General features: G+C 66.4%; 2 protein-coding genes across 9 annotated transcripts; one reads left to right on the forward strand and one right to left on the reverse strand.

Moving 5' to 3' along the window:
• Nucleotides 1–90: 90 nt before the first annotated feature.
• On the forward strand, nucleotides 91–6242 carry RGS19 (regulator of G protein signaling 19). Of its 7 annotated transcripts, none has more exons than XM_081255872.1 (7): nucleotides 174–236; nucleotides 615–826; nucleotides 3391–3488; nucleotides 3699–3820; nucleotides 4963–5037; nucleotides 5152–5386; nucleotides 5459–6242. In XM_081255872.1, exons 3-7 carry the CDS (start codon nucleotides 3459–3461, stop codon nucleotides 5648–5650), a joined length of 654 nt encoding a protein of 217 aa, XP_081111998.1. In that variant the 5' UTR covers nucleotides 174–236; nucleotides 615–826; nucleotides 3391–3458; the 3' UTR covers nucleotides 5651–6242. The 7 variants fall into 7 exon arrangements, with proteins under 7 accessions (XP_081112003.1, XP_081112002.1, XP_081112001.1 ...); XM_081255873.1 differs by lacking the exon at nucleotides 174–236 and adding an exon at nucleotides 1789–1903 and having other exon boundaries at nucleotides 243–826; XM_081255876.1 differs by lacking the exon at nucleotides 615–826 and having other exon boundaries at nucleotides 135–236.
• A 924-nt stretch (nucleotides 6243–7166) lies between these two features.
• On the reverse strand, nucleotides 7167–15057 carry TCEA2 (transcription elongation factor A2). Of its 2 annotated transcripts, none has more exons than XM_081256521.1 (10): nucleotides 14845–15057; nucleotides 11901–11963; nucleotides 11477–11582; nucleotides 10470–10554; nucleotides 9263–9393; nucleotides 8971–9027; nucleotides 8456–8610; nucleotides 8240–8386; nucleotides 7611–7682; nucleotides 7167–7390 (listed from the first exon to the last, which is right to left on the reverse strand). In XM_081256521.1, exons 1-10 carry the CDS (start codon nucleotides 14914–14916, stop codon nucleotides 7382–7384), a joined length of 897 nt encoding a protein of 298 aa, XP_081112647.1. In that variant the 5' UTR covers nucleotides 14917–15057; the 3' UTR covers nucleotides 7167–7381. The 2 variants fall into 2 exon arrangements, with proteins under 2 accessions (XP_081112647.1, XP_081112646.1); XM_081256520.1 differs by having other exon boundaries at nucleotides 11471–11582.
• Nucleotides 15058–23747: the final 8690 nt, after the last annotated feature.

Here is a 23747-nt window from a genome sequence, read left to right on the forward strand (position 1 = left end):
GGCGGTGGGGAGTGGGCGCGTGGGGCGCGGAGCCGGCCGAACGCGGGGCGGGGCGCGCCGGGCGGGGCGGGCCGGGCCGGCGTCTGCCCGCGCGAGGAAGTCCCGGCCCCGTGCTTTGGGGAAGTGAGGCCGAGGCGCCTGCGCACTGAAGCCTGCGCCCGCTCCCCGACGATTCGGCCGGACCTCGGAGCGCGCGGGCCGGCGGCTGCGGCGCGAGTGGCTCGGGAGCGCGGCCGGTGAGTGCGCGCGCGCGGCGCCGAAGACCGCGGCCCTGCCCCTCCGGCCAGGGCCCGGGGGCCGTGCGGGGCGGGAGCCTCGGAAACCGGCGCCGGAATCCGCGCCCCAAGGACTCCGCCGCGGGGTCCACGTGGACCCTGGGCCGCGGCGGGACTGGAGCCCGTCCCCGCGCGTGGGGGAGGGGCCGTTGCAACCGGGTTCCCCTTTTCTGCAGCTCAAAGACTGGGGAAGTGATTGCTCAAAGCGGGCGGGGGGGGGGGGGCCGGAAGAACCCAGGTTTCCGCGTCTCCCGTCCCCCCCCTCAGCCTGTGGGGAGGGGCCGAGGCGGGACACCCGGTTTGCCCCCGCCCCCACCCCCACCCTGTTGGATCTGGCAGCCAGTCATCCCTGCCAGTCGCGGGGGAGGCGCTGCGCCCCCGGCCCGAGCCGATCGGGGGCTCCTGGCGCCAGCCTCGCTCCAGAACGCGCAGGAGGACCTCCTGCCGTCTGACTTGAGTCCTGCTGCTGCAGTACACGCCCCTTCGGCAGCCAGGGTGGGGCCCAGAGCGAACCTGGCCCCTCCCGCCCCTGCCTCGCCTTTGGGTCGCTGGTGAGTGGGGCGCATGGCGAGTTCCTTGAGATTGGGGTGGGGGCGTCAGAGGCTGGAGGGAGGGGCAGACTTCTCCAGGCCAAACCCCACCCTGAGAGAGAGGGAGCGAGAGAAGTGGGTTGCCCCCACCATTGTAGAGGTGGGCAGCGGCGAGGGTCACCAGGGCTAGGAAAGACCTGGCCTGCCTTGGAGGAGCCAGGCTGGGACTTACCTACGGGGGAGGGGGGCGGCGCAGCAGACAGGAAGGTGCTGAGGAGGATGAGAAGAAGGGAATGGAGCCCCTCTGTCCCCCCCCTCCCAAAGGTTATGGCGTTTTTTCCCTGGGATTGTCACATTTTCTGATTCTTTTTTTGGACTGGGCGGCCTCGGGGACGTTCTTTTTCCTTCTGTGGAGCAGGGCAGCCGCCGCTCCCAAGGGAGCCTCTGTCCCCAGAGGCCAAACTTGCCGCCTGTCCAGCTCCTCCTCTCCCAGACTTAGGGGCCGAAGCCTGGAGGGGCTGGGCAAGGGGAGGGAGCCCCCTCCCACGTGCCCGAATGAGGGGCGGGAACCTTGGTTCAGACCCTGTACCCCTACCAAGAAAGAGAGCAGGTGCCCCAGGGGCACAGGTGGCCCCAGCCAGCCTGAGGAGGGTGCACGGAGCCAGGCCCGGGGATGGGTGACCAGGTGCGGGGCCTACAACCAGGACCGAAGGGACGGCCTCTCCCCCTGCCCTCCCCGCCCCAGCACCTGGGCCCTGCATCCTCAGGCAGGTGCCCTCGTCCAAGTCAGAGCTGAGTTGGAGAAGGCAGCCTAGAGGGGTACAGCCTTCAGGGTGCTGGGGGGGCGGGGGTTGGGGCCCTGCCCCCACTCACAGTGGGTAGGGGTGCAGGGGAGGAAGAGCGGCTCTGCCTGGGGAAGTCACATCCCGTCTGGGGTACAGCTACCAGACCTCAGAGGTTGCCACACCCCTTCCTTTCCCTAGAAACTTGACCCCTGAGGGGAGGCATGCTGTCGGGCTGCTGCTTCCCCATCTGTTTGCTGGAAGCCAGTGGGATCCAGTTTGAGGCCCCCCCCCCAGCGATCTCAGGCGAAGCCAGGCAGGTGGCTGAGTGACCAAGGCCCCGTGGGACCCCACACCTGGCCCCCAGATTTGGGTCAAGGCCGAGGCCTCCGCATGCCCAGGCTCTGGAGGCAGGGGTGCCCCAGGTGTGCATATCCCCGGCTGTCACCTCTGAGCGCAGCACCCGGTCAGTGGCTGGGAGGCAGGAGCTGCCTAGCCTGGTGACTGCCCCAGGGCCTGTCCCAGAGCGTGCACTTTCCTCTTCTGCCATCGGACACCCCATGAGGCCAACATGGACCAAACAGACATTAAAAGGCCAAGAGCTGAGGGATGGGGGGCAGGCAGCAGGGAGAATGATCATTTAATGAGAAAATAAACTGAAACCAAGTCCTGAGCATCTCGCGGCGGGGTTTCAGGAAGGTCCGCGCGGCAGACGTGCCAGGGGGCGCCCCCGGCCCCGACGGGGCGCCTCGCCTGGGCCGAGGTGGGCGCAGGCCGAGGTAGAGGTTGGGAGGCAGGTGGGGAGGCGTTCAAAACTGCCTCCTGGACCCTGATTGGCCGCCCCCGCGGCTCGGGTCCGCGGGTTCCCCGCGGGGGCCGCTCACCCGGATGGGGCTCCGGCGCCCCCCGCGCGCCCGCACCGTGGAAGGTGCGCCCCGACGCCGAGCGGAAGGGACCCCGCGGCTCCGACCCGCCCGGGAGCAGGACGCGCCCCCTCCCCCGCCGCCGCCCGGCGCGCCCGCCCTGCCCTGCGGCAGGCCTGGGACCGCAGCGGTTTCCGCAGCCTGGCGAGGGGGAGGGGAAGGGAGGCCGGGAGACCCTGGGCGCGGGAAGGTGCCAGCCTAGTGTTCGGGTGCCGGGCCAGTGACCGGGCCGAGAAGGTGGCGGTCCCTGGCTGCTCTCGGCCCTCCTCACCGGTGCCTGCTGCACATCCCGCACCCTCAGGACGTCCCGCCCCAGCCCCAAGTCCTACTCAAGTCCTCCTTGTCGCAGGCCTGGTCTGCTGCCCCTGCTGAGTCCCCAGGAGCAGGTGGGGCGCCTCCCCAGGGCTGATCCGGACTGCCCGTGGGGAGCAACCCCCACCACCTCCCACCAGCCGAGGAAAACCTGGGATGGACGGAGCTGGGATGGGGGGGTCTAATTGTCTGACCACCACCCCTATGCACAGCCCTTATAGCCCCAGACTCTGGGGGCCTCCAGCCCCCTTGGGAGGGGCCAGGAGCCGGAAGCCGAGAAAGAGGAACCCTGGCTTCCGGCTTCCCAGGGAGCGAGCAGATGGGGGTGTCCCAGAACCTCCTGTGGAGATCTTGTCTGGGGTCCCCTCCTTCCTGACCCCACGTCCCCTCACAGCCACAGTGTAGACTGGAGTGGGGGTCAGGGCCTGGGCAGAGCCGTCTGGAGGTGGGAGGCCGGGCAGGGGCGGGGGGACGCCTCCGGGGGGAGGGAGAGGCTCGGGACCTCTCCAGGGGGCCAGGCCGCCCCCCGTGTCAGGTCCTCCACGAGGGTCCCGGCCTCTCTTCTCAGAGCCCCAGGCTGTGGTGAGGGTCCTGGAGCAGGCACCACGGAGCCCCGGCAACCTCCTCCACCCACCCATGCCCACCCCGCCTGAGGCTGAGAAGCAGGTGGGCCGCCCCCACCGCTGACTCTGTCCCTCGGGGGCTGGGGGCATGACTAGGAGTTGGGAGACCCTTGGACACCTGGGAGGCCAGAAGGGTCACGCCCCGCCGGGAGCAAGCACGGCCCCCAGCAGGCGGCTGGGGGGCGGTGCGGGGGGAAGCAGCGGGTTCCGATGGGTTCTGCCTGGAGGCTGACGTGGCCCCGTCTTCCCCCAGCACACAGGGCCAGAGGAGGGGGACCAGCCTCCCTCCATGTCCAGTCATGATGCGGCCCCCCCGGCTCCCCCCAGGCGAAACCCCTGCTGCTTGTGCTGGTGCTGCTGTTGCAGCTGCTCCTGGTACGTGGGCTTGGGGGTGCACCGCGTGCCTGGTGGGGAGGGGGGGCGCTGAGCAGACCTGGGATCCAGGACCCCACTCCTCAGCCCCTCGGGGGGCTTTTGAGGCATCACCCACAGCACTCGTCCAGGGGCCTGGTGACCGGCGGCCAGTGCCCAGGCCCCTGTGTGTGATTTTCATGGCTGGTGTGCCGAGGTTGTGCCCACATGCAGGCACCTAGCCAGCACGTGCACGCGCACGTGTGTACGTGTGTGTGTGTGCGCACGCGTGTGTCTACTGTAAGCCGGCCCAGACTGGCCCTGGGGACCTACAGCAGAACAAAAGCAGGTCCTACAGATTGTGTCAGGTGGAGGAGCTTTAAGCAGAGACCTGGCCCTGGGACAATGCAGGGGGTGGACGTGGGGCCTCCAGGGGGAATGTGGTTTCTAGGCACGTAGGGAACCTGTTGGGGTTTTTGTGCCTTGCAGAGGCCTGGCCCTTTTCGGGCTTCCATCCCTTGGCTGTTGAGTGGACAGCGCTGAGGGGACCCAAAGGGGGATCAGCTGAGCAGTGAGCAACTGAGGCCTGAAACAGGAGAGGGACCGCCTGGGGGTAGAGACGCGAGGCCGTGAATTGTTAGGGCTCGTGGGGGCCAAGCGAGCAGTCTGGCATCTGGCGGGTGGGGGTAGGGTGGGAACTGAGTTCTGTCTGGACCTTTGAGTTTGAGGTGTCTGTTAGCTGTCTCAGTGACCCTGGGAAGAGGTCCAGCTGGAGGTGTGCACTGGGGAGCCAGCACTGATGCTGTGCCAGGAACTAAGGAGAGAAGCAGGACCCCGAGGGAGAGTCAGGGCTCAGACACACGGGCTGAGGGCCTTCTCCACATCAGTCGGAGTCTCTGGGAGAAAGCAGTGGGGGTCGAGGTCAGGCCAGGGAGGGAGAGGTACCCGAGGGGCCTGTGACGCCCCAAAGGCAAGAAAACGGGCCCAGGGCCGGACCGGAGTCCGGGAAAGGAGCAGACCCCCCCCCCTGCAGGGGGCTCACACGTGTGCCGGGAGCCCCTAGGCCTCGTGCCCATTCAGCCACGCGTCGGTGTCACCGTGTGGCCAGCGTCCTGCGCGCACACGCGTGCCGCGGAGGGCAGTGCCACCTTCCCCTCTGCCGGCAGGAACGAGGAGCGGCGGCGAGCGTGGCGGGCCTCCCGGGAGAGCAGGCTGCAGCCCCTCCCCAGCTGCGAAGCCTGGTGAGTCTTGGCCGGGGGTCTGCGCGGTGCGGGAGGGTTGTGGGGGGATCCGGGCGGAGGGGGCGGGGCCTGGCGCGGCCGGTGGCGGATACCCGGATGCCCATGCCCCCACAGTGCCACGCCGAGCCCCGAGGAGGTGCGGAGCTGGGCGCAGTCCTTCGACAAGCTGATGCACAGCCCAGCGGGCCGCAGCGTGTTCCGGGAGTTCCTGCGCACCGAGTACAGCGAGGAGAACATGCTCTTCTGGCTGGCCTGCGAGGAGCTCAAGGCCGAGGCCAACCAGCACGTGGTGGACGAGAAGGCGCGCCTCATCTACGAGGACTATGTGTCCATCTTGTCCCCCAAGGAGGTGTGCCGCGCGGGGACCGGGGTGGGGGGCGGGGGCGCCTCCGGGCCCCTGACCGCGGCCCCTGTCCCACAGGTGAGCCTGGACTCCCGGGTGCGGGAGGGCATCAACAAGAAGATGCAGGAGCCGTCGGCGCACACGTTTGACGACGCGCAGCTGCAGATTTACACGCTGATGCACCGAGACTCCTACCCCCGCTTCCTCAGCTCCCCCACCTACCGTGCCCTGCTGCTCCGGGGGCGCTCCACGTCCTCCAGTGAAGCCTAGACTGCCCACCGTGGCTGCCTGGACGCAGGACCCCTCCTGCGGGCAGAGACTCCTTTCACAAGAGCGCTTCACGTGTGGGGCACACCCGCCGGGCCCAGCACCCCGGGCGGTCCCAGGCAGGAGCTCCAGGTGCAGGGCAGGCCAGAAGCCCCCTTCCCCACCCAGAGGACCCAGCGCCCCAAGATCCAGCTGAGAGGCATGCGTGAGGGCCTCTGGGCCTAGGCGGCCCCTCCAGCACCACCACCCCTACTGAGCGCTTCCTGCTGGGGTTCCCACCTGGTGAAAGGAGGCGCCCTCCCTGAAAGCATCCTGGACCCACAAAGCTCACAAGGTCCTCCTCCCCGGGCCCCTGGGGGCCCTGAGAAATGCCTTTGGTGGAGAACAGAACCTCTGTACTGTCTAGTTTTGTGACAAGAGGAGACCTCCAACTGGTGCCATCTGCACCCCGGGATCAGACCCAGGACCTCAGGACCAGGCTCAAGGCAGCAGGACCCGGTTTCTCTTTTATATGTTCATTGAGTTTAAACCAGGAAACATGGCACTGTGTGTTTTATCAAAAAAACAACAACAAAAGTTTTCATATTTAACTCCACTCCTCTTCCCCCCAAAATAGAATCTTATTATTGAAGATATTTTTAAAGTAAAAGCCTCTCCCCTCTGTCCACATTTGCGGGGGGAATTAGAGAAGGAGGAATTGTCCAGGACCCCCAGCAGGGGAGCAGCCACGCTCAGTGAAGGGACCCTGTGCTCTCTGCTCCCACCCCACCCCTCAGAGCAACAGCCTCGGCGGGCAGCTGTGCTCAGCGCCCCCCATGCGAGGGCGCCCCCGAGGCACCTGGCCACCAAGGGTGGCAACGCAACAAGAGGCACTGGCCAGGTCCTGGGCAGGCAGGGTCCCTGGCAGGGGCTGGCCGGCCGGGGCAGGACACTTACGGGGGAGACCTCCCCGAGACCCTGGGTGCCGGGCAGTCACCTGTACTGTCTCCCAGGCCCTACAAGGCACACACCTGCCACCCTGTTCCCTGAGTTTCTGCTTGGTAAAGCGATTCAACGCTGCAACCGGGGCGCAGAGGGTCTGGTCGGGGTCCACCCCCATCCACACTGCTTCCACGAGCAGCGGGGCATCCTGAAGGGTTGCAGGCAGGCACGGCTGTGGGGCCCAGACTTAGCCTCCCGCCCGTAACCCCTGGACCCTGAGCTGCGGTGCCTGGAGAGGTCGTGAGACCCTGGCCTCTCTGTGCGCCCACGGCCCCCCCACCCCACCTGATCCTCATGCTATGCACGCCCAGCCCTGCCCCTCCCACGGGCACACTCAGGCCCCTCTGAGAGCCAGCGGGCTCCTCCCTCCAGTGCTGTCCCAACAGGCCAAGCCTCAGCGTCACCTGACCCCAGGGGAGGTGGGCTGTCCCCGCAGCGGCGGGGGTCGGGGGGATCAAACCAGAGATGAGGGGACGGGGGACCCAGCTTGAAGCCCAAGCCTGTGCCTGGCCCACCAGGACCAAGGGCTAGGGAAAAAAACAGTGGCAAAAAGAAACATTTAATAACTGGGGGGAAAGAGGGAGAAAGGTGCACTGCAGGTAGGGTGGGGGGCAGGGTGTGCTGCCTTCTGAGGAAGGCCAGGTGGGCAAAGGGCAGGTCTCCAGAGAAGCTGTATCTGTTGGCAGAGGATGGGGAAAGGGCGACGGCCAGCACTGGCCGTGGCCCGAGGCTGCAGGCACACATGCACAGGGCTCAGCAGAACTGCAAGAAACGGGTGAGAGGCGTCCATCCAGCCATGTGGCCTGCAGGACCCCAAAGGGCAGGAGGCAGGGCTGGGGTCTCCATCCACCATCTCCAAGGCTCCCAAGAGGCTGGCTGGCATGGCCGTCCCCCAATTCACACCACAGACCCCACAAAGGCTGGAGACGCCCACCTCCAGAGAACAGGGCTGGGGGTGGATGGCCTGGGCTCACCCGCCTACCTTCCAGCGGTTTCCACACTCGTTGCAGACGACGAACGTGGTCATAGGCTCATCGGAGCTGCGGGTCTGCACCTGTGGGGAGGGCCACGGTGGGTGGGGCCCAGGGCCTCAGTCCCTTGCAGCTGGAGGCCCCAGGGAGCAGGACTTCCCAGGAGTCACAACCTGGGGAGCCCGCCACCCATGGCCTCGGGCCGCGCTGGCCGCACGTCACCTGGGCTGAGGCTGCCCTGCAACCCCCACCTTGCAGTCGCCCCGACTGCTTTCCTCTTACAGGCCCCCCGACACCTCTCAGGGCCCACCTCCACGACCCTCCTGCTACCACCACCGGGCACCCATCCTCCCACCAGCAGCAACACAGCGGGGTCGGGCTCCCAAACTTCAGTGTCCCAGAACGAACGGGCTGGACCCACCGCCCGAGACTGCCTACTGGGGAGCAGGGGTCCTCGGCAAGGGGGAGGCCCCAAGGGTGACCGCAGCTCCCGGCCCCATCGGAGACTAGGTTGTCGGACCCCCGTCCCAGCACCGCTCACACCGCACGTGTCCAGACGCAAGGGAGATCCGGCCTGCATAGCAGGGGCACGGGAGGCTCCGAGGAGGCCCAGGGCCCCGGGAGGCCTGCCGACGCTCACCTGCGTGTAGGTGCAGTTCTTCTTCCTGCACTTGCCGCAGGTGAACAGGTCGGTCTGCGTGCCGCCCGTGCGCGCCATCTGGTGCTCGCGGATGGCCTCCTTGGTCATGGCCTTGCGGATCTCCTTCAGCTCGTCGCTGGCCATCTCCTGGGGCGAGGGGCGCGTGCTTAGCCCGCGGTCCCCCAGGGGCATCCCCCCGCGCCCCCACGGGCTCACCTCCGAGGTCATCACGGCGATCTGCTGGGGCGTGATGGCGCCACATAGCACGTTGCGCCGCAGGCTGGGGTTCTTGGCGTCCTTGAGGTTGGAGAGGCGGCTGCGCACACGGTTCTTGTACTTCATGTCCGTGTTCCCCACGTCCCGGAAGATGCGTGTGGACGTTTAAGGACCCGTAGGGAGGCCGATGCCCCACCCTCTACCCCTGCCCCCAGGTCAGCCAGGGCCTTTTGTGGGGGCTGTGTCGGAAGAGCCAGCCACACCGGGTCGTCGACAACTGACGCTTTCCCGGCTGAGACCCAACTGCAGCCTGGAGGCCCGGGACCCAGGCCCACCGCAGGCCCGGTCAGACCCCAGAGGGTCCGGGAGGAGCCCCCTGGTCAAGACAAGCAAGCCTGCCCGACCGCCCAATCCCCTGGCGAGGGCGCAGGACAGTGGCCACCAGGGGAGCTGAGCCTGGCCGACCCCGCAATTCCTCCAGAACTCCAGCCCCCGAGCCGCTGCACAAAGGATATATTCCTCGATCTGGGCCGACAAGCGCTCGCAGTCTGCGCCGACAGCCACGTGGTCATCTGCAAGAAGGAGCCCTGACCAGCTGCCCTGCCCGGCTCCCCCCACGCCTCAGCCTGCGCAGGATCCAGGCGCCCTGCTCCCCAGAGACCCCCGGCTCCCTGCCCCCAAGGTCAGCAGCATGGGGTTGGACTCAGGCCTCCACAGGCAGGCAGGGCCCAGGCCACCTGGGAATCAAGCGTGTGTCAGGAGCCAGGACCCCGAGGTGTGCTGGGTGGCCCCGGCCCAGGCACTCACGGTCCGTCTGCAGGGCAGCGGTCAGCATTTCACGACACTTGTTGCGCACGGCGTCACAGGTGACCGGCACCGGAGGAAACGTGGTGATCCTGGGTGTCGATGGCGTCCTGGGCAGCTCTGGCCTCTTGCGGCTGGAGAGAGGCCCGCTCGGGCCACGTGCACCTCCATGAGATGCCGGTCCCCAGAAAAGCCAATGTCACAGCCACGATGCCCCCAGACCCCGTCTGCTCCACCCTGACAGCGGTCCAGAACCCTGCCCATCCACAGTCAGGTCCAGCATGTCCATGCGGTCTGGCCAGAGGCCGTGAGGACCACTGGGTGGGACACACTCCCAAACGGGATCCCCACCCTCAGGGAGACCTGGAACACGGGGCCACACTGCCCAACGCAAACTGCCAGGTCAGGGAGAGGCAGACGGGACTAGGGATCACCCAAGACCAGGTACCACTATGCAGGCAGCCCCACCCCATGTAGGTCTGGGCACCCCCTCCATGGGCTGCCTGCCCACAAGGCTCTGTCCACCCACGGCCCTCCTCTCCCACCCCTGCATCTCGTGACCCTGTGACCTCCACGGAAGTCAGTGGAAGCAGGCGGCTTCCTGGAGGAAAAATAACACGTTCAGGTGGGCGGATGAGCCCACGTCTCTGCACAGCCATGCCGTGAATCCAAAGCTCAGCTTTTCCTAGCCCTTGGCCACTGCTGCCCAGTGGGGTCAAGGGCAAAGCAGCCTCTCAGCCACAGCCCATCCCTGGGGCAGCAGGAGCAGGGAGGCCTCAGTAACCCCCAAACCTGCACCATGTCACAGCCTGGGGCATCCCCGGTGAGGGAGGGGCCGGCAGCCAGAGACACCAGGCCAGCGGGGGTAGCCAGAGTTAGACAGCGAGAACCAGACCCTAGACCGGGGCCTGGATCCGGGTATGTGAGCAATGGGCTCCCACAGGCCCGCTCAGGGTGTGGGTCAGCTCCGTGTAGCCAGGCAGACAGAGCCTCCCGCTCAGATGCTTGGGGCTAAAAAGATCCCGAGGAGTCTCTGGAGGGAAAGTGTCCAGCGAGAGGCTGACCCTGGCCTGGGGAGAGTCCCTTCCGAGGAGCTGAAAGGGCTGATGACCTCAGCCCCCCCACCCAGGGCTCCTGGAAATCCACACCCCGGTCTGCCGAGAAAGTGGGGCCACGGGCGGGGCATGTGTCTGCCTTCCAGACGTGCTACCTGGGGTCCTCGGAGGCCTCCTTGGAGGACGATGTGGGCAGAGGCCCGCCCCTCCTCCGCTCCCTGGCTTTGGCGTCTGAAGCATCTACATGTGCCGGGAAAGAAGGGAGGGCTGGCTGGGAGAAGGCAGACCCGGAGGGCAGGGCAGGGCCAGGGAGGGGGGCAGACCACCACCAAGGCACAGCCCCAGCCATCGGACATCGGACCCTGCCTCCAGCCCCAGCTTCCTGTGAATGACTGGGGTTCTCTCTCCCCAGCCAAGGAAGGTCCTGAAAAGTCTCCGAGTACAGAAATCCCCCCCCAGAGTGACAGCCTTCACGGATGGCACGTTGTTTGGACTTGAACAAAGGCTGGTCACCGCAGGCAGCCTGGGCATGGCCACTCCCCAGCTGGGCCTCGGGCCCCAGAGCGAGCCATCGAGTGAGTCCCAGCCTGCACTGGGGACCTTCCCACAGGACGAGAAGCGTCCCATATGCCACCAGAATAAATACGCTTGTCCAACACGCAGCCCAACAGCCACGCAGGACTGGAGAGAAGCCCAGGACATGCAGCTCTGTTTCCCAAGGGTTTGGACAGAGCCCAGGAGGGGCTGGGAAGGGAGGGGAAGCTCAGGGTCCGGTGGGGGCATCCCAGTCGCCCCACCGTCCCTAGAAAGAGGCTGCCCCTGTTCCCTCTGGGAGGCTCCAGACGCCCCTTCCCTCCTCCCTCTCCTCGTCCCCCACCCTCCCACCCCCATCCGGAGCTGCCCCCTGCCCTCTGCTGCCCCACACTCTTCCCCTGGGCGACCTCCCCCAGCTCTGCCAGGCCCCCCTCCAGGGCTCAGCGCAGCCTCCTCCCCTCAACTCCTCCCCTTGCTCCTCATGGAGCCCCCTCCTCCCAGCCTGAGCCAGTGCTTCCTGGACTGGATCCCAGGTGGCCCTGGCTCGGGAACAGCACAGTCTGCCAAGGGCCAGCGCGCCTTGGGTGCCCCTTGCCCCCACGCTCAGCCTAGGCTGCCTGACCCGCACCCAGGAGCTTTTTCCAGGACTTGATGAGAGACTTGGCCAGCGTGACGACCTCCTCGTCCGAGCTCTGCTTCCGCAGGGCGTTGACGGACATGCCGACGCGGGTGGACTGCAAGGCAAGCGGCCAGGCTGGGGGCAGCGGTCAGACCCTCCCCACAGACCCTCGGTGACTCCCACAGGGCAAGCTGGGGACCAGCGAGGGGAGGTGGATGCCCTCCCCAACGGTTACTGCCCCATCTGCAGGAACCTCAGTGAGGGACACAGTGGATTTTCCTTGAATGTCCCTCCCTGTCTCGTGGAGCAACAGAGAAAGGCAAGGGACAGTCTCCTCAGGGGCAGGGATTCATGCCAACCAAGGGCCGGGGTGGGCAGCAGGAAGCTCTGCCAGGTGCCTGGGAGCTGGGGTGCGGGGCACACAGGGCCCTACCTGCAGCAGGTGCAGCGTGACGGGCATGGCCTTCAGTTCCCGCAGCAGGTCCATGGCTCCCTCCTGGAAGGAGAAGGGAGGACCCTCGTAAATGACTTTGAGGTCTCAGTGGGCAAGCTCAGCTCCTCCTACACACGAGGGTTGGGGGAACACAAGGCAGTGACAGTTTGGAGATCCATCTGGGGTCAGATGCCCAGGGAAGGCAGGCACGAGAAGGGAAGCTGCTGTGCACTTAACCCCAGCCCAGGGCCCCCGAGGGCCGTCAGGGGACAGGGCCGAAGCCCCTCCCCAGCACAGGCGGCGCACCAGGTGGAGGCGACGCCCCAGGAACGCCCACACCTGCCCGGTCCCACATCCCCCGCCCACGTGGCTCAGGCAGCCTCTCCTCAGTGCCGCCTGCTGGGGCCAAGCCCTCAGGGGCCTCTCTCCCCTCACGTGCACCCCACACCCCCTGCTCACTCCCCCCAGCCGCGTCACCTCGCCTGGACGGCTGTGCCAGAACCCCGTCTCCCTTCTCTGCCCGGCACCCCTGCCCACATCTGCTTCCTCGTAGCCTCACACACAGGGGCCACATGGCTCCACAGCAGACAAGGCTCCCCAGGGCCCCTCAGGGGGCCGAGCTGCCTGCCCCGGGACCTCTTGCTCCCACTGCCAGCGACACGCCTGCCCCACTCTCCCTCCAGAGCTTTGTGCAAATGACACATTCTCGGTGAGGCCTCTCTCGCTGAAGACAGCAAGCAGCCTGGCACCACCCCATTCACTCCCTGCCTTGCCTTCCTCCATAGAAGGCTCATGGAACCCACCGGTGTGGTTTCACGTGTGCGTGTCTCCCTCACGACATGAAGGAGGCAGCCATCCAAGGGGTGACAGCCTCAGATGTCCCGCAGCCTGGCCGTGGGAGGGGCAGAGCCTGCCCCATCCCTGATCTGGACGGCATCTCTGCTCAGGCTGTAGCTTTCCCCTCATCACCCCCGCAGGCCCTGCCCCTTGGGCTACAGAGTCGAGCCCTGTAGTCAGCTCCTCAGAGGGGACAAATGGTCGCCAGAACCGAGGGCACAGGGCCACTCTGCGATTGATCATCTTCCCCCAAACGGAGCCCCGGGCTGCAGAACGCCAGCTTTCTGTGGCCTCCGGACCAGAGGGGCATAAACGTGATTCCCAGTCACAGCCCCCAACTCCCCCAAGGGGCCTCAAAGGCGCTGGGACCCACCAGGAGCCTCTACTAGCTCTCACTCCCCACTCCATGGCGCCCCAAGCCCCCTAGCCCCCTTCCCAGTCCACACCTGTCCCCCTTCTTCATTCTCCCCTGGGCTTACATCCATGCGGTGCTCAACCTAGATGCCCCCTCCCCCAGTCCTGCCTGGCCCGACCCAGCCCTCCGTGGGTTCCGTGGCCCATCTCTGCCCCCACCTGGGGGGCATTTATTTTGTCTCCTTCAGAGGGGAAGCAGCTTCTTTCTCTGCTCATCTCTGGAAACAGCCATAGATGTTCCCACATCCCTGCTCTGTGCTGCCCACAGCCTCCCAGGGGTGTGAGCATCGTGCGGGCTTTGGGGCAGGGGCTTTGGGGCAGGCGGCTGCTGCTTGATGGATGGATGAAAGCGTGGGAGCCAGCCCCGGGGGGAGAACCCTGTCCAAAGACCCAGACTCAACTATGCTCAGCCCAAAAGTCACCCCCAAACCACCAGTGCAGGCACACAGCCCTGGGGTGGTGAGGCAGGCATCTCAAGACCCCAGCTGAGCCTCCCTCACGGCCCCCACCACCACTCGCCCCGCCCCAGGAGCTCAGTCTGGGGAGAGAGATGGTCGCGTTTATTGAGCCTCTCAGGGAGCCAGCAGGACTCCTCCCCACCCTCTAGAGGCAGGTACCACCCACCAAAGATGCTTCCTGCGAGGATACCCAGATCACCAAGGTCCAAAGTTGAGAGGGGCCTGAAACTGAAGCCCCATGTGCTGTCCGCCCCCTACCACCACCAGCCCGAGACTGGGCACAGCCTTCCCCAAAGGCTCACTGGCCGAGGGACGACAGAAGCCGGCCGCAGAGTGAGCACAGCTGGTCGCGGGGGTCGGGGGGAGTCCTGCGCCCTGGTATTCCCAGGCCAGGCTGGGGGCTTCCTAGGGCTCTTTCCCAAGGGTGCCTACGCATCTACCCACTCCCCAGTAGCTGCTGGCTGAGCCCTGGCTAAGGAAGGGAAAGGATTTATTAGGGCAACCTGGTTTTGGGGGGACTGAACAGACAAGGGAAAAAAAAGGGCCTCCCAGACAAGAAAGGCCTCTGGCCAGCTGGCCGGTGAAAATGAGACGATGGGGGCTGCAGCCCCAGGCCCGGCAGAGGTAGGGGAGGCGCTGTAGCTCCAGGGGAAAAGAGGGTCCAATCTCACACTCCAAACTCTTGAAGGCGGAGAATGGGTGTGGGAGACCTAGGGTGGGACAGCGGGCTCTGAGTCGGGGACGGGGCTCGGCGGGGAGTTCTGGGGGGCTTCGAGGATGCCCAGGCTGGGGAGGAGGAAGGCGGGGGGGGGGGCGGCCAGTCAGGGCTGCACGGGCCGGGGCTTCCGCAGGGCCTGGAGGGGCTCGGCCGAGGAGGGTCTCCACCAGCCCGGCCTCCCGAGAGGCTCCGGAGTGAGGGGAGGAAACGGGCGGATCCCAGGCCTGCGGGGTCTCAGTCTGGCAGTTGGGGTTTGAGTCCAGAGCGGTTGGCTCCCGGGACAAGGTTCAGACCGGATCGCGGCCTCTGCCGTGGGTGCGAGGTGAAGGGCAGGGCTGGCTCAGGGCGGGGGTCTCGGCCTCCGGCGGGGGTCTCCCCGTGGCCCGGGAGTCTCTCCCGGGGCGGAGTCTCGTCCTGCCCCTCGGGTGGTCGCCGCGGCCCTGACGGGGGCTCGGCAGGCTCGGCGGGGGCTCGGCGGGGCGGGGGTCCCGGGGTCCTGGCGGCCCGCGCCCCTCACCGCGCTCTTCTTGGTCACCATCTTGTCCAGCCTCCGGGCGATCCGCGCAATCTCCTCCTCCTTGCCCATCATCGCCTCGGGGGCACCGCCCCCAACGCCCGCCGCGCCAGCCTCGGCCTCCCGGCCCAGACCCCGGCCCCGGCCGCCGCAGCCTCCCGCACCCGCCGCAGCAGACGCAGCCTCGCCACGGGCGGGAGACCCTCCGTTCAAACCCCCGGCCCCCGCGGCACCGCGCTGCATCTTGGGATACGTAGTTCTCGCGCCCGCCCGCCCCGCGCGCGCCCGCCCAGCCCCGGACCACAACTCCCAGGAGCCAGGGGGCGCGCAGGGCGTCCTAGGAAGTGTAGTCCTTACGCGGGCAGCCGCCAGTGGACCGGTTAGCCGGCGGAGGGCGCTGCGGCAGCGCGGGGCGCGGCCGTGCGTGGGGGCCGCGGCGCCGAACCCGCGCTTTCCTCCCAACACCTCGCGGGGGCGGCCAGGGTCCAACTGCGCAGGGCCGCAAAGGCACGCTGGGGTCCGTCCCCTCTCCCCTACCCATGAGCCCTCCTCCGCCACTTTCCGCTGTCCCGGGGCCGCTGCCCGACCTCCTGAGCGCTCTGGCCGGGATTGTGGCCTCGGAGACCCTCGGAGCATAGTCAAGGGGGGAGGATGGTCCTCAGGCTGGTTTTCCGGGGTTTCTGCATGCCCACCCCCAACCCCCAGCACTTTATCCTCCTTTGCCCTGCGGCGAAATCAGATGGGGACGGGCCTCGAGGCTGGCTCCGTAACAGTGACCCACTCCCGGGGGCCCCACTCCCGGGGGCTGTGCTGATGGCCCAGACCCTGACTGTCTGGCACGAACCCTTCTTTGGCAGCCCAGGTGATGCTTCTGAGAGGCCTCTCCTGATCCTCACCTTTCTGACTGTAATCTTAGGGACCGGAAGCTGCTTTGAGGTTTCTCGGAGATACATCCGCCCACTCCAGAGGGGAGAGGCTGAGTGCTTTGCTGCATGCTGACCGTGTGGTTGACGCGCTCTCCCCTGTGCTCCAGCCCTTGTCAGAAGCCATGGCTGAGCTCAGCATCTCAGGGTGCCCTGTCGTGGTGTTTGGAGGACGAATTTCCTCCTATCAGTCCTCGAATCAGCTTAACTTTGTCTGTTGGGGAGGCCTAGCTGGGCAGCCTCCTCTGTCCTGGCTTTGAGTGAGGGAGGCTTCTATGTGTGGGACTGGGTTGGATGTTTCAAGCCACAGAGACTCTAAAGCATGACCTAGAAGCTGGTTAAGAAGGAAGGGCCCTGGCCCTTGTCCCTCAGGGGTGGGGCCCTAGGGTTTTGTCCTTTCTCCTCAAGTGGCAGAGGCACCGGCCCCCAGCCAGCCGGGTGGACACTGAACATCGGGCGCACAGAGGAGGGCAGGGGCTTCGGGACTGTATTCCAAGGCTGCAGAGTTTGTACCCCAGCCCCTGTGACCGTAGCCAAGCTGCCGAGAGGGACAGAGGCAGCCGCAGGACAGGGACCAACCTGGGGTGGGGTTGGGGGGTGGCAGAGATGGAGACAGGGCAGGTCTGGGAGCTGAGGAGGGGGACTGGGTCGGGTGGGAGGGAGAATAGGACAGGGTGTCAACCTGAGGGTCAGGAACCAACCCCCTGGCAGAAAGACTGGTGGCAAAGACTCCCGGTCGCCTCTGCATTGCTCTCTAGGGGACACACATTGTCCCTTCACTTACGAATGAAGCAGTGAACCACGTGTCGCAGCAGGGCCGGGACTGACCGCAGCACAAACTAGAGCCACTTTGTGTCACAGCCATCCTGCTGATGCCCCAGCGTCCTGCCGACCCTCACTGCTGTCGCTGTCAGGAGCTGCAGCGATAAAGAAGCACTTAGGTTCTATGTCACACATTTTAGGAAATAATTTGGTAACTGTGTTTCAGTGTAATCGGTTTCCATGGTAACCCCATAGGCTTACTTTGTGCGCTGCCCCGCGATGTGGCACCAAAGCAAGGACAGGGAGGCGGGGAGGGGCTGTCAGCTGAGCACCAGGGCCCTGCCCCGGCTCAGCCGGTGGAAAAGCCAGACCGCCCACCTCAGGCCCTCGTCCTCTTTCATGAGAAGCCAGGTGGTCTCTACCTCTGGAGCTTCCGGCAAGGGCCACAGACAGCTCATCAGGAGCCTGACATGTCTCAGAAGCTCTCGACTAAGGCCACCGAGGCTGCAGACGAAGGGAGACCAAGACGCCATGGCGCTCGAGAAGAGTGGCCAGAAGGTGGGGCGTCCTGCGGGAGGAGGGCCCATCCTGGGGAGCCTGGCCCGGGCAGGGCAGGTGATGGGGAAGGGCGAGTGGACAGGCAGGCGGGGGTGCGTGGCAGGGAGGCGGGGTGCTTCCCAGCTGGGGACCTGCGAACCACGGCCCTTCGCCCTGTCACGGGAGCCCTGAGCCCTGGCACGGTGCAGTCCCACGTGGAAGCCACCCCCATGCAGGGTCCGGGCCGGGTGACCCGCCTTGTGTCCTGCAGGTTCCACAATGGAGCAGAGGCCGCTAGGTGGCGGGAGTGAGCCACAGACGGCCTGCGGCCAGGTGGCCACCACCCTCCCCCACCCCCCAGAAGGTCCAGTTGGTTCTGGCCACAGCCTCGAAGCAGCCCGGGTGGGGCTGTGGTTAGTCCTGGAGAGTGACCCTCACGTGTGAGGTCTGTCGGTGGGTCCCACCCTGGCCAGGGTAGCACTGACTGACCAACCCCAAAACCCCCGACTCCCCACCTTAGAAGTCCCTGGTCCCAGGGCCCCTCATGAATTCACAACCCCCAGAACTTTGCTCAGGTCAGTCACGGCCCACCCAAGACCCCTTGGACCCTACCGTAACTTGAGGGTAGGGAACTTCTTCCTCCAAGGAACGTCCCCCAACAAGCTGCCTGGGCCCCCAGACCCTCCCGCGCCCTCAGAAAGCTGTGCCCGCAGGGTGACGTCAGGACCGCGAACCTGGCTGTACCCACAACAGGGTGCTCACGGGGCTCCAGACCCCACGTCCTCTTTGTGGCATCCGGGGAGTCGGCATACCACCCGAGTCACGTGGGGGCGATGCGTGAAGCTGCCCACGTGTGTGCACGCTGGGCATAGTACAAATCACACGCACACACGCACAGGGGCTGTGAGGCGTCTGTCTCCCCGGAATGCTCGGCTGGCCGGAAGAACCAGGCCTGAGTTCCACCCTCTGCTGCATCCCAGCCCCCAGACACCTACTGGGTAACGGAAGGAACGTGGCACCCTGGGGAGAGCTGGAAAGAACGTACGTCTTCACCTTCTGGCCACCCCCAAGCAGGGGAGCCCCCAAAACACCCACCCTCACCCCGTGAGAGGCCAGCCCGGGACCAATTTGCCTGCTACTCTGGGCTGCAGGCCTGACACACAGACCTTCCTAGAATCAGGTGGGGCCCTGTCCCCACGACCCCCAACCCCTCCACTTCCTCCTGAGATGGGCCCAGGAGGGGCAGGAGTGGGGCACGGAGAGTGGAGGGCCAGGGGCACCCAGGGGTGGGGTGGGGGCAGGGCTCCTGATTAAAGGTCAGAGGCGAAAAGGAATCAGCAAGGAGCAGGGACAGAGCCCCCACGGGTGGGGGACAGACGAGCTCACCTTCCCAGACCCACCCAACCCCCTTACTCCAGGGTGCCCTCCTGGACACCCCACCAGCCCACTGCCAGGGGGCCTCCCTCCGTCCCCGCGATGGTCCCCAGGGAAGCGCCTAGTAGAAGCCCCGTTCCTGCCCCCACCCTGGGGCTGACCCCCCAGCTCCCCCTTAGAGCTTGTGTCCCCTCCTGCAGGGGTCTTCCACGCTTGACCCCTTTAGGGCGAGAGATACCTGGGTCTGCCCTCAGGAGTCCTGGGCCGTAGGGAGCCTGGCCCCGTCCTGGGGGCTCTGAGGGGGCAGACACAGCCCTGACAGGGGTCTGGGGACATCCCAACAACACGTCCAGGGTCCATCCCCCAAGGGACAGGCTGCACCTTTGACCCAGAGGCCTGCCCCTCCCCCGCCCTCAGTGCACGGAAACATCGGAAGCTCAGGCCATTTATTTTTCTATTTGTGTCCCCCACCACTTGCCCGCCCAAAGCCGGCCATGACCCCAGCAGGTCGAATCTGTGCTTCCCTTCTGGCTGGGGCAGGGGCCTCAGTGGGAAGGCCAGTGCTGCCAAACTCACACGGAGACCGCTCCCCCTCTCCCCATGGCCACAGGGGTGGGGCAGGGAGATCTCTCAGCCCCAGAAGCCCCCACCCCTCCCCTGTCACCCTGTCGGCAGCTCTCCCCCGACACAGGCACCCAGCTGTTTCTGTACCCTATTTCATCAGACCCTCCAGCCCACCCTGGGGGCTGCAGTTCCCCACCACAGGGGCTCTGTGGAGCTCGGACCTCAGCCAACCCCATCCGGGCCTCCCTCAGATCCCGGCCTCTGAGGCCAGGCAGGGCAGTGACCAGGGACCCAGTCCAGCACCAGTCCCCTGTCCCATGTGCCAGCGCATATCTCGACTCTGCCATCCAGCCGCCCCCTCTCTGGGCCTCGGTCTCCCAGTCTGAAGAATGGGAAGAACCGCTGCCCCCAGCAGCCTCTCGCGGAAAGTCCCCAGCCCAGCCCACAGCCTTGGCCCAGGCCCAGCTTCCTCCCCCAGAGGCAGAACTTTGGGGGAGGCAGGAGGCATCCCCCAGAGGCCAGCAGCAGCCGGCCCTGGCGGCCTGCTCCAGGCTCGCTCTAACAATGCGCTTCCCCCACACAATTCCCAGAAACACCGCCCTCCCTGCCCTGCCAGCCCGCCAGCCTGGCGGCCACTCCACCCTCCCCCTCCACAGGGGCCCCAGCAGCCGCAGGGTCAGGGGCTACGGTGAAAGCAGGGGGTCTGACTCACAGGGGTCCCCAAGGCAGTGCCTCCTGGCGGTCCAGGCCCACCAGCCCTGCCCTGGTGGAGAGAGACAAGAGGAAACTCCTAGGAGAGGCAGACTGGGGGCCGAGGAGCCAGGCCTCGGGCGGTGACCTTGGCCAGCCCCAGCCCCACTCCCACAGCGGACCCCTGCCCTTCTCTCCTAGTGGTGAGTTGGTGAGCCCATCCTACTGCCTGCACAGGCCCGTCTCCACACAGCAGCTGTGGAGAGCTAAGCCAGATCACACCCCTCCCCTGCTCAAAACCCTCCCAAGCCACCAAGTCTCCTTCAGATAAGAAAGCGAGACCCTCCCAGGCCCCACACTGCCCCTGGTCCCCTCTCCAGCACAGGTCCCTGCCCCAGGGCCTTTGCATGTGCTGTTTCCTCTGCATAGACGACTCTTCCCCACGTGTCCCCTCATTGCTTTCACGTGTTTCCTTCAGGGTTGGCTCCACAGTCACCTCCTGAATGGGCAGGCAGTGAGCACCCCGACATAGCCTTCTCTCCTCCACAGCCTGGCGCTCTAGATTCTGACTTGTCTGTGGATTTGTTGATCGGCTCCCTCTCCAACAGAGCAGAAACTCCCCACAAGCAGGGCTTGGGGCTGTTTTGTTCCGCTGCTAAATCCCTATCTCCTGGAACAGGGCCTGACCCACGGGGGTCAATAACCAATCGATGGATGGATGAATGGATGGCTCCTGACCCTGAGCAAGAAGGGTCCCCAAGAGCACAGGCCTGCCCCCCGGCCAGCTGCAGCCCCAACCGGCTGGACCATCAAAGCCGTTTGTCACCAAAGCCAGGGCATCAGCCAAAAAGAAACTCGCAGCTGCCGTGCCCCCCAGGCCCCGTGGGCCCATGACCGACCACCGGGGGGCTCTGCCGCTTCCTTCCGTGCTCCCCAGGGCAAATGAGAACTGTCGCCAGAGCCCAGGAGGAGAGAAGAGGAGCCAGGCCAGCCCAGGGCAGGGCAGCCGGGGTGGGAGCCCGGGATACGCAAGGGTGTCCACACAGTCCCCCAGGCAAGACACACGGAGAGCCCCATCTCTGCCCCACCAAGAGCCCCTGAGGGGGACCAGGGCACCATTCCTGGAGAACCGGGGCCGGGGTCACCGAGGTCTGAGCAAAGACAGCCGTCCCAGAGGCTGCCCGGGGCCCAGACTGAGACGCATGGGGGTGGAGCCAAAGGCAGGAACACGGGGCCTGGCTGGCCAGCTGGGCCGGACAACTGGACAGACAGAGTGTCTGGCGCCTGCTCAAACAGGCTGGCCCTCCTCTCCCTCCTCTCAGCTGCAGCCTTCCTTCCTGAGCTGGTGTTTCCTGGCTCCTCCCTGCTGTTGCCGTGGAAACCAAGAGGGGCCTGGGCCCCCCGCCCCCAGCTTCCCACGGAGCCCCCGCTGAGCACCAAGTGGGGCCCACACAGGACGCAGGTCGCTGGATGATGGGCATGGCCCCGATGCCCCAGGGCTCGCCGGGCTCAGCACCCCAACTCCCCTCCAGCACAGCAGCCCGGCGTTCGGAAATGCCTCTTCAAGACCCCAGCACCTGGGACACCCACAAAAGTGACCTAACCCAACTGCCCACAGCCCGCCTGCCCCCCTGAAGCCACCGTCACGGGGTCCTCCTCACACACACTGCATTCAGTGCCCCCCCCACCCACAAGGCCCCTTCAACCCAGAGAAGCCCCCCGCCCATTTGCTCCTGCTGGCCCAAAGCACTCAGGGGCGGGCCCAACCCCTGTGCGACAGCCCTGAGACATGCGATGGCACCATTCTCTCCACGCGCCCAAGAGGCCCAAGGGGCACCCCAACGAGCACACTGACACCCTGGTTCCCACAGCGCCCAGCTCTTCTGGGGGGATTTCCAGGTCCCACAACGGTGGCAAACCGTGCACTGACCCCAGCACTCCTGAGAGCGCTGCCCTGCAAGCGTGAGCACCGTGCCAGCTCCCTCGTGCCCCCGTGGCCCTCTACACACTGGGCCCGGCACCCCAGGACAGAGCAGGAAAGCATGGGTGGGGCGAGCCTGCAGCCCCAGGCCTGAGCCCCAGGGTCCACCAGGATGAGGCCTGCCGCTGGGTGTGTGCCCACTGGGTTCTAGGCCATCGGGTGCCCTCCCCAGAGGCCACCCCCATCCCCACCAGCCTCCAGCCTTTGGAGCAACCTCAAGGAGCCCTGGTCCCCAGGCAGGGTCTGAACTGGGCGGCCTGGCTCCAAAGCCGAGGTGTCCGGAGACCAGAGACCTCTCCACCTGGATGAGCGTCTGACGGGGACCCCACCCCCTCCCTCTGGGAGCAGGAGGGTCCTGCCCCACGGGACTCAGTAATTGGTCCCAGCCCCTGCTTCTGCTCCTGCAGCAGCCAGGCCTGGGCGGCTGGGAGCCTGTGAGGTCTATGCCCCGGGCAGCAGCGCCTGGGAGGTCCACCCCCCCAGGGCCCAGCCAAGGCCCCACTCAGAGCCACCAAGGGGATTACCCAGCACCCCTTGCAGGCTTCCACCAGAGCCTAGGGGTCCAGTCCAGGCTGAGGGAGGGAGCGGGTGGAAGGCCAGGAAGGCAGTGTCCACTGGACGCCCAGGCCAGACCCCGCTCACAGAGCAAGCTTGCCCTCCCTCCCACCTTCTGTCTGGGGAGATGCGGGCTGCAGACAGGGCCCCCCCCCAAGGGTGGGCGGCAGCAGACCTGGACCAGGCCAGCCTGAGGGGGGTCCTGGAGACGTGGGAACGCCCCCAGACTGTGGATGGATCAGAGGCCACAGCTTGGTAACCAGAGAAGCCTTGGGGAACCCCTCCCTGGGTGGGTGTCCAGGGCCAAACCTCCACTCTACTCCCCGCGGGGCCCCATCTCCCCATGGCAGAGTCCAGCCTCACCCCCACACCCAGGCAGACAGACAAAAACACACAGACCACCCACAGATGCACAGACACACACCTCGGATGCAGAACTGGCCACACCCACGCCGGCCCTCCTACAGCCCCAGGGAGTACCCCCAGCCCTGAGGCTCCAAGGTCGGGGCCACCCTGACTGCGTTTCCCACCCCTCTGTCTTCCCAACTGGACCATGGGCCAGAGCCGCCGTCCCTGTGCCTGCTGGGCAGCACACAGGGAAGGGTAGCCTGACCCCCAGGAGGTGGGTGGTTACCCCAGGAGACGCTCCCCTTGCCTTGCCCAGCCCTGGCCCACAGGACGTGACAGCCGGACACCTGAGTTCCGCAGCCCAGCCAGGAGGGAGGGTCACTGGCTGGCGCCAGGAGAAGCGGCCATCCTGGGGGGTGGGCACTGGTGGTGAGGTAATTCTGGGCACTGCGGCCACTGCGCTCCCAGCAGCTTGAGCAACTCAGCCGTCGGGGGCTGCAGGGGGCCAGGCAGGGCCCCTAGGGGAACCCAAAGTCCGTCCCAAGGTAGGGCGCTTGGGCAGAGGAACCGGGAAGCCTCTCTCCCAAGCCCAGTGATGATCATCCCAGACCCACTGCTGCCCAGGCTGCGCCAGGCCCTGGTGACCCCAGATCACACCCAGAAGGCTGCAGGGAGAGGCCTGCCGAGTGCTGGCCCCTTGGACCCATCCTGGACCCGCCTGGAGTGTTCCTCACACATCTCTCCCCCCCAACCCCTGCAGGCTGCCCAGTCCACCCACCTACACTGGTCAAAGGGGAGCTGGCACCCCTGGGAGAGGCTGTGCACCCATCCACCCCCAGGACCCCCGATCTTGCCTGCCTCCCAGGAAAAGCCAGCCTTCCCCCGAGACCCAAGAGGACCCGCCTTGACTATCCCCAGTGCCCCAGCATGGGGTCAGTGTCCACGAATTAGGTGCCAGGGCCTGGGAGGTCTGGAAACCAGTCTGAGCCACCCAGTCCTACACCACAGAACCTGCCCTGGGGATAGGGTGCGCGCCCAATGGCCCTCAGAGGACCCCTGTGGGCGCGCTGGCCTCTCCCCAGGACAGCTCAGGAGCAGCCGTTGGGGGGATCTGTCAGACCCACAGGGGACCCACCCCACCCATAAGCACTGACTGTGGCCTAGAGGGACTA

This window comes from Mesoplodon bidens (assembly GCF_964165515.1).
Source record: "Mesoplodon bidens genome assembly, chromosome: 15".
Lineage (NCBI taxonomy): Eukaryota > Metazoa > Chordata > Mammalia > Artiodactyla > Ziphiidae > Mesoplodon > Mesoplodon bidens.